Source organism: Alligator sinensis, unplaced genomic scaffold (assembly GCF_000455745.1).
Source record: "Alligator sinensis unplaced genomic scaffold, ASM45574v1 scaffold1789_1, whole genome shotgun sequence".
Lineage (NCBI taxonomy): Eukaryota > Metazoa > Chordata > Crocodylia > Alligatoridae > Alligator > Alligator sinensis.
This window is the reverse complement of record NW_005843656.1, coordinates 21,718-30,007: the sequence shown is the minus strand read 5'-3', so window position 1 is coordinate 30,007 and position 8,290 is coordinate 21,718. Positions and strand designations below refer to the sequence as shown.

At 49.5% G+C, this 8,290-nt stretch overlaps 2 protein-coding genes across 2 annotated transcripts in view; both read right to left on the bottom strand.

Moving 5' to 3' along the window:
* LOC102379999 (fibrous sheath-interacting protein 2-like) overlaps positions 1 to 3,282 on the bottom strand; it is a gene marked incomplete at its 3' end in the record, with an annotated part of 28,720 nt that extends 25,438 nt beyond the window's left edge. The window contains exon 1 of the mRNA XM_014527572.2: positions 1,874 to 3,282. Coding sequence (XP_014383058.2) covers positions 1,874 to 3,246 — 1,373 coding nt within the window. The remainder of the gene's footprint in view (positions 1 to 1,873) is intronic.
* A 666-nt stretch (positions 3,283 to 3,948) lies between these two features.
* On the bottom strand, positions 3,949 to 7,387 carry LOC112548867. Its single transcript, XM_025195627.1, has 2 exons — positions 6,217 to 7,387; positions 3,949 to 4,571 (listed from the first exon to the last, which is right to left on the bottom strand). The coding sequence occupies exons 1-2, from the start codon at positions 6,277 to 6,279 to the stop codon at positions 3,984 to 3,986; spliced, it is 651 nt and encodes a 216-aa protein (XP_025051412.1). The 5' UTR covers positions 6,280 to 7,387; the 3' UTR covers positions 3,949 to 3,983.
* Between the last annotated feature and the right edge of the window lie 903 nt (positions 7,388 to 8,290).

Sequence of the window (8,290 nt, the reverse complement as noted above, 5' to 3'; positions counted from 1 at the left end):
AGTTGATGTCTCTGTAGAGTGCCCTGCTTGTTATCCAAAAAGGTAGCCAATGGGGGGTGGAGGGAAGGATGAGCAGGGCAGGGGGGTATGTGGACTGGGGTAGGGGGTTGCTGCTTTGAGGCTGGCAGTGGTTTGGGGGGGGCGGGGGGCTTATTACACATTAGCCAGCCTGAATCCTCTTCCTCACAGATCCTAGTATGGGGAGGCAAATACCAATCTACCCCCAGTAATGTCTTCATTTGGGGGGTTCTGTTTATTTCTCTTCATGTCTTTATAATTGTCTGTAATTTTTTTATTGAAGAACCAGCTGTTTCATATTGCATCCTCTATTTGCAGACTGCTGTTAGGATAGCACAATGGGACCAGACAGAATGAAAACCATGTGGAAGGTATGAAGAGCTTCTCTCTAAAACATGACTTTCTTTGCCAGAAAAGTCTGTTCTGGAGAAATCCCCGACACTGATAGCATAAGTATTCTAGTCTAGATAGTCTTTCATCCTCCACATGATCACTGAGATTAAAGGAATGGAAGAATTAAAGAAATTACAGACAATTATAAAGACATAAAGGGAAATAAATAGAATCCCCCAGAAGTGCAAATCTCAGACATTCAGCTGCTCTCTGTGCTTCCAATGCTGGTGATAGCTCTTCAGCATTCTCACTGAAAACAAAATGGAAACAGATGTTTGGATTTAGAGACAAACAACAGTAAAGGGTCATAGCATTAGCATTTCAATAGTATTTTTCATCATTGTTTCTTGTTCTCCACACTGTTTTGTGCTGAGCACATTGACAGTGCTTTAAAAACAATGAAAAATCACTGATAGCGCCTTATAGATTCTTGACCACATGCAGCTGCTCTGAGACAAGGGCCTTGCCCTGCTGAAATACTACATGGCTGGGGATGTAGCGGCTGGAAAGCTGCCAGGGACTCTGCCACTGCTCTGCTGGGTGGCCTTGGGTGACGCACTTCATCTCACAGGTCTCGTAGGCCCAGTCCAATGTACTGTTCACCTGTGAAATGCCATTGCTTCCCCCTTATGCGGTTTGGGATTGTGATTCTCAGTGGTGGAATAGGATTGCCCTTTGAACTTAGCTTCACATTTGGTGGCTGAAATGGCTACATAACACCTGGGTTTCTTCTTTGCATTGGGAACCAGGATAAAACCTTGGACCACCTCATATCCCCACTTACCTCCCTGCTTTGGCTGCCAGGGGAGCAAGCTTGGAGAGGAGAGATGGGGAGAGCTCTAAGCAAGGCCTGGATTATGACCTAGTGGTTAGAGCACGGTGCTGGGAAAAGCTGAAGCAGGTTCAAGCTGTTTCTGGGTCGGTAGGACTTCAGACCCGTGTCTGCTGCTTCCCGGGCAAGGTGGCATGCCAGTTAATGCCCTTCTGGTAAGCAGGGGCAGACCATCCTCAGGCTTGCTCCCTGTCCTAGCCGTATCACAGTCAGAGTGGAGAACCCCCAGGTGTGGCCTGCCTGTAGGCCCAGTGCTGCCCCAGGGACAACGCTGCTAGGGATGCCCGTGTGTGCTGGGCCGGGAGAGATTCCCTTGCTCTAATGCCCCCCTGCTGAACACATCCTCCCACCAGCTGTGGCTGTGGAACGTGATCTGGGCATGGGGAGGAAGCGCACAGATGGTGGCAGAGTAAATGAGCCGTGTAGGAAGCGCAGAGTCCCTGACACCGTCTGGTCCCACTGTGTTGCACCAGTGAAACGCTCTGGTTACAAGCAAGCAGAGAGTGGGGCAGAGCCCTGTGCACCTTCATACCAAACCCAGTCTAACACAGGGACCGCTCTGTCCAGAGACCCCAGATGATCGCCCTCCACCACAGCTCCCACTCTCTCTGCACTGCCAGAAAAAGTTACCTTGATGGTTCAGTGTCCATGAATGAACCCAGCGGGCTCCACAAATACGGAGAGGATTTGACTGGAGCGGTCTCCTCAATCAGCTGCAGCTCTTCTTCCTCCCACTGCTGCTCTGATTCAAGGAGGTCGTCTTCCACCCTCTCTTCTCCCTCCTCATCCTCAGTGTAGCGAGCTGCCAGTTGTGCGAGGAGGTCCACCTTGGGCTGAAGAGCTCTCAGCGTGGCTAACTCCTCTATCCCTGTCGGGGTCTTGTCTGCATTTGTACCTGGGACTGCCTCTTCATCACGCCATGACTTAGACTCTGCACTAATAGACTCATGGGAAAGAGCCTGGTTGGCAAGCCTGTCTGGGTCTGTCATGCTTTGGCTCAGTCGGTCGCTCACCACCCGTAAAAGGGGGCGATCAGAGAGTTCCTCAATTATGACGGTAACCACGTCTTGTGGAAGATGTGCATCAAAACCTGTTACGTCATTGTACAGGTCTTGTTCAGAGCCAGATTGTTGTGGCATAATCAGGTAGTAGTTTCGACCTCCAGGAATAAGTGCTCCTTCCTGCTCTGGACATCGCGGTGGCACAAGGCTGATTTGATGTCTGGACAGGCTTTCTTCCGCAGCCTGGTTCAAGTTCTCAGCAAGCGTGCTCGCTTCGGCCCTTGATAAACGTCTCTGGTGCTGTGAGCTTCTGCCAGCAGTTGCATCCTTCAGCAACGAAGTCTTTTCTGCATCCATCTCCGCAATGGGAAAGAGGGATGAAAACATGGACAGATTTCCTGCTAGTTTTTTGATGATAAGAGGAACTATTTTACTCAGGTCCGATGGTAGGGTGTTTTGGTTCTCCAGAGGCTCAGAAACATCTCTGGGTGTATCTCCAACAATATTGTCTGCTTCGGCACGGTGGCGAAGTGGTGATTCCCCAGAAAGAGAGCTCTGCAGTGGACTCCCAGAAACCTCTTGGAAGACCAAGTCACAAAGAGCTTCAGAAAGAACCAGGCACCCATTTCTTAAGCAGTTCTGCATGCTGACTTGAGACTGAAACGGTGCCAAAAGCTTGTCGTACACCGAATCAGCAGTGGTTTGAATCACAGCATCCTCTCTGGCATGCAGATGGTCAGTGTGCTGGCTACAAGAGTCATCATCTTCAGAGATTTTTGCCATCACTTGTCTGATTACCTTCAGAGGAAGCAAGTCAAATCCTGCAAGCTCTGTTTTCTTTTCTTTCGGGGAAGATGTGCTGGTGGCGGCAGGGAGAAGATCAGAGAAAAGCCTGCTGATTATATCTTCCAAATATCTGAGCCAGACCTCTGGAGTAGATGGTGTGGGACTTTGGCATTGGGAGGTGCTTTTGGTAGCATCCTCAAAAAGCTTCTCAACCATTTTCCCAGGCTCTAGAGGTTTGTACTGAGCTGGAGGGGGTGCTTTTGCTAAGCGTTGGTGATCAGTAATTTCTCTCCTTCGCAAAACACTTAACCCCTCTGCTGACACACTCCTGTTGCTTTCCCTGTATTCACAAGCTGTGACTTTAGGAGCACTTTCATACCAAAGGTCAGACAAACTGGAGTGAAGAATTTGGGCTGTCAAGGTATCTGTCAGGGAAGAGACCCTGATCCTCCGAAGGCTGCTGGGCTGTGGCCTGACATCTGGACAGCTTACTTAACACCGAATCGACCAGCTCTGTACTGAAACGTGAAGGATCGCTTCCATGGATAACACTGTCCTGAGCAAGGAAGTTTTGGGAAGGGACACGTTTGTTCATGAGGTCATCATATGTTTTGTAGAAAAAGGCATCAGCATAGATACTGGCAGGTGAGTGCCAGGGCTGAGGCTTAATGGTGTATCTTGGCAGTGGTGCTTCCTCTTCAGGGAATATTTTCCTGCATGATGACAAGCAGGGCTTTCTCGGAAGCTATTTGCCGAGCTGGGGTAGAGTCATGCTGGACCGGACTGTCCTTGGCTTGATGAGTCTGGGGGGATGGAGAAGTTTTGAGCCCCAGAGCTCCTGCATGGTAACACACCTTTCTGATGTCCCTTGAGTGGGGGTTTGCAAGCTCCAGGACCTGAAACTGTCACGGCATTTGCCCTTCCCTTTGGACCTGTTCCCCAGAACTGAGCATTCATTCCTGGGCATTGATCGGTGAGAATAACTTTCTAAGCATGCCTGTTTTAGGGTGATCTTGTGCGACATCAGAGGAAATATCTTCCCTAATGAGATGGGTTTCTAATTGGCCATCTTTTTGTGTCAGGTTGTACTGAAAGTACCTTTGGCCATGGGGAAATCGCTCAGCTTGGAAAGTCTGCCTGGGATGCTCAAGCTGAGCAGCCCTGCACACACTCCCCCTGGACAAATGGGAGAGATGATTAGCTGGATGAGGAGGTACTGCTGCCGGTTCAGGCTCAGGAAGATTGTCTTCCCAAACCTCTCTGCCAATACCTGGAGACAAGCCAGGTGAGTGTTGAGAAAAAAGTGAGGTTAATTTTCCTCTACTCCATTTCTTCCCACATCCTGGTGAGCTGCCGGGTGTTATCTTTCTGCCTGTGCAGACACACTTTTTGGCACTGGCCTCCTTGTCTCTCATATCTCTCTCGGTTATTTTTCTCTCTTCATATTCCATTATTGCTGGATAGAGGATATCTGTTACCTCATCCATAAACCATGTTGTTACATTTGTAACTGCATCGGTCATTTCTTTGGTCTTGTTTTTCTGTAGCAGGAACAAATGAGAAAGGGCAGTAAAGTGTTAATTAATTCCTTCATTCTCCCTTCTGCACAGGACAACAGAGCTCTCCTGGGTGCAATTCAAACTTTTAGGATAAATAATAATAGCTCCCCATGAAAAGCAACCTCAATTCATAGATGCTTGGGTCAGAAGGGACCTCAACCGATCACCGAGTCTGACTCCCTGCCCGTGCGGCAAAGAGTGCTGGGGTCAGGGTGGGATATAAATCTAACAGAATAAATATAGGAAATAAAGAAAGGGCCAGTTCAGGAAAGATCAGTGAAGGACCAACTAGGGTCAGCATTGCTTCTCCCTGAGCTTGTTTCTGAAGGGCCGACATGAAGACCATGGAAGAAAACTGACCATCTTGAAGGCCAGCCAGGGGAGGTTTGTCACTGATTTTAGCAGGACCAGGGTTTCCCCACAGGAGCCAAGAGATTACTTAATTTTCACCCAAGCCCCCTCCGCCAAGAAAGCACTTATCAGCTAGCTCGCTTCTCCTTATGGAAAAAGAATAAATTAATTTGCAGGTGTTTAATCCTTCTCCTACCAAAACTTGAAGGCTGTGCTCTGCCTGGGCAGTGCCGCCCCTGCTCTACCTCACAATGAGGCATCTAAACACTGTCTGCTGTGCAGCTTTTATTTTTTCCAAGGACGGCGCAGGCTTTTGCTAATGAGCACCCTCGCTCCAGTGCAGGAGGAAAATAGTTTTGCCCCCATTTTGCACTTAGCAGCTTTGACCCAGTTCCACTATCTACTAATCTGTGGCCACCGGGCTGAAGTGCCTTCAGTAGTTTGGTCACGCCATTCTTTCCCTTGGTGTTAAGCAAAGGGTATCCGTCACACAACCCATCCCAACACCGCACATCTTGTAGCATTATATCCTGCTCATTTGTTTCTGAAAAGAGTGTGGAAGATTGTGGGGAATGATGCCATTTGGGCGGGTAAGTCCTGCACAACAATACATGTCATGGCAGGTGCAGGTCATCTTCCAGTTCTGACATCTCCCCATGCCCTGACTTCTTACCTGGGAGGAGGATCTTTTCTTGTTTGTGCCTTTATTAGCAATTGGCACAAATCTAGGCTGCTGGTTACCTCTCGCAGGTTCTGCTATAAAAGCCCAACTCTGGGGGTGAGTAAGGGTAAAAGCTTGGCCCTACTGAATTAAATGGGAGTTTGGACAGTGACTTTGGTGTAGCCAGAGTTTTGCCCGAGGTACATAACCATTTTACCGGAAAGACAGTGAAAAGACAGATGCAACAGTGGAGACAATACCAGGAGATCAGGACCTTGGAGCATTGTAGCACTCTGCTCATCAAACTTAAAAACCACCAGGGCCCAGTCGGCTCTGTGTTGGACCCTGATCCTGCAAACATTGATGCACCGTGCTAAGAAGCAAGTATGGAGCAGGCCTGTTGAGCTCCCCGGGATCACAGACATGCTTGAAATAAGGCACGTGCATCTTGTTAGATTGGGGCTGCAGTCATCAACTTCTTTGTGACCGTCTAGATAGAATTGCCAGCAGACCCATTGGCTACTACTGACTCTAGCCATTTACCACTTGCCTTGTTAAGGTATATATGATATCTACACATATATATGTAAATTGTACTGCGGCTTTGTTTCTAACCTTCGTTGCTTTACAAATCACGTTGTGTGTTTTTTTGCTGTGTCGTTTTTTAGGTCCGTCCATCTGAATTTTTTTCCGAGAAGTTTTTGAGTGTTTTGTACTCTGTCAAAACCCTGGCTGAATCTGCTGAGAAACACATAAACGGTGGGTTACTATCACTTCTGCTGCAATCAGTGTCTGCTCCACTCCCCGCTTTACCTAGGTTTCTTTTTGCTAAAGTGATTGTGGCTTTTTTGAACAGATTCCAAGAAGTTGCTAATACCATTTGTGAACCAGAGCTTGGAGGTTAGCAAACTGTTACAGGGGAGTGTATTGCTGATGAATCAACACGGGCCATGTCCTGCCTTTGCAAAGGCACAATGAGAGTGGAAGGATGCCCCTTCCCGTGATGAGCCAGGACACAGAGCATGCTCCATCTCTCTCTTTTCTAGGAGATGTTCTAAGTCACCTTCTGCATGCATTTTATAGTAAGGCCTTGCAGTGGGATCTGAGAGATCCAGCTGAGTGCTTGGGTGCTTGGCAGGGAGCCAGGAATGAGGAAAAATGGCACTGGGACAAGATCAAGTTGGAGGGGACCCCAAAGCAGAGGTCAGGCTTGTTGGGGGCAGAGAGTGTGCACAGGGCCCTGGGGTCACTCGAGTGAAACCCTCTTCAGACTCCTGAATATCCATGAGCCTCCCCACTCTTGTACTCTCTGCAAATTTCTGCGAGCCGTACTCATAAAGTGTGCCCCCCATCCCACACCTCTCTCCAGACTGGTAGCCGGAGACGTGGACAGCCCATTGTGTCACAATCACCTTGCGCTAAGCAACCACCTGGCCATTGTCTCCTAGCATCAAATGCTCTGCCCCGTGATTGGCTACACCTGACTTATTTGAATAAAGGCCGTATCCTTCCTCCCAGTAGGGTTGGAGTACTGTTGTAGCCATGGTCATCTGGGCAATATGCAAGGATCAAGGTGATTTTAGGGACATCTTTTCTGTGACCAACCATATAGTTGGGAAAGAATTCCCCACTTCAATTGCTATTTTTTCTGCCATGTTTTTCTCCTTGTCACAGGCTTTTTGCTTAGTTTGAGAAGTTTCTGGGCACCAGGTGCCCTTCTTCTGTGTCCTTGTCTAACACCGCTCCCAAATCTGACACCTGGTCCAATAAAAGTCACCCCGAAGGTGTCTCCCCACCGCCCCCTTCCTTCTCACTTGCCCTGCCTTTGTCAGGCACAGAGAGACAGAGTCCCTAGCCACATGCTTGCCTTCCTCACCCCCTCCTCCTCCTGCCCACCCACCTGAGCCCTCCCAGTCCCCCCAGATCCCTTCAAGCAAGCACAGCTGCTCTGCACAACCAGGGGTAGGACTAGGGATGGCAGGAGGAGAAAGGAAGGGAGAGGTAAGGGAGGGTGGAAAGGCCCCTGTGGACATCAGAGAAGGGTGGGGGGAGCTCTTTTTCAATGTCTGACTCCGGTGCTGCTGCACTGAAAACTAAAGGGTTGCTCCATGTCTCAGCCACTGGGGATCAAGCACAGAGTGACAGACAGCTGGACAGACGGACAGAGCTGCAGGGGAATATGGGGATCAAAGCTCCCACCCATTCAAAGGGCACAACTAGGTATTTCATCCCCAGTCCAAACATTTCAGGGGGTCTGAACTGGCTAAGATTTGGCAGAGATCACAACTGGCTCTTACACCAAAGTTACTCCTGTGTTGTTCCATGCCAGGGCCCTGTGACCTGGGTCCGAATTGCAGCCTGTGACTGAGAAGGGCCACAGCCCTGAACTCATTAACCATGAGGAACCACGAAGAAGGGTTGGGGACTGTAACAGGCGGCCTCCCGGGGCCGATCTCCACGGCCCGCCCGTCTCGCCCGCCATGCCTTTGATGATAATTAGTTCAATTAAGATGTTAATTAAGTGGAAGGCTACCCATTGTAATGCCCCGATGCCAGGGGGCGCTCTGCGGCTCCGACCTCCCCAGTACCGCAGCCCAAGCCTCGCAGAGGGCATCTTGATGTTCATATCCTCACCGGCCCCCACACTGGGCCCCAGAATCATCCTACAGGATCCCTCCATGATCCCTCC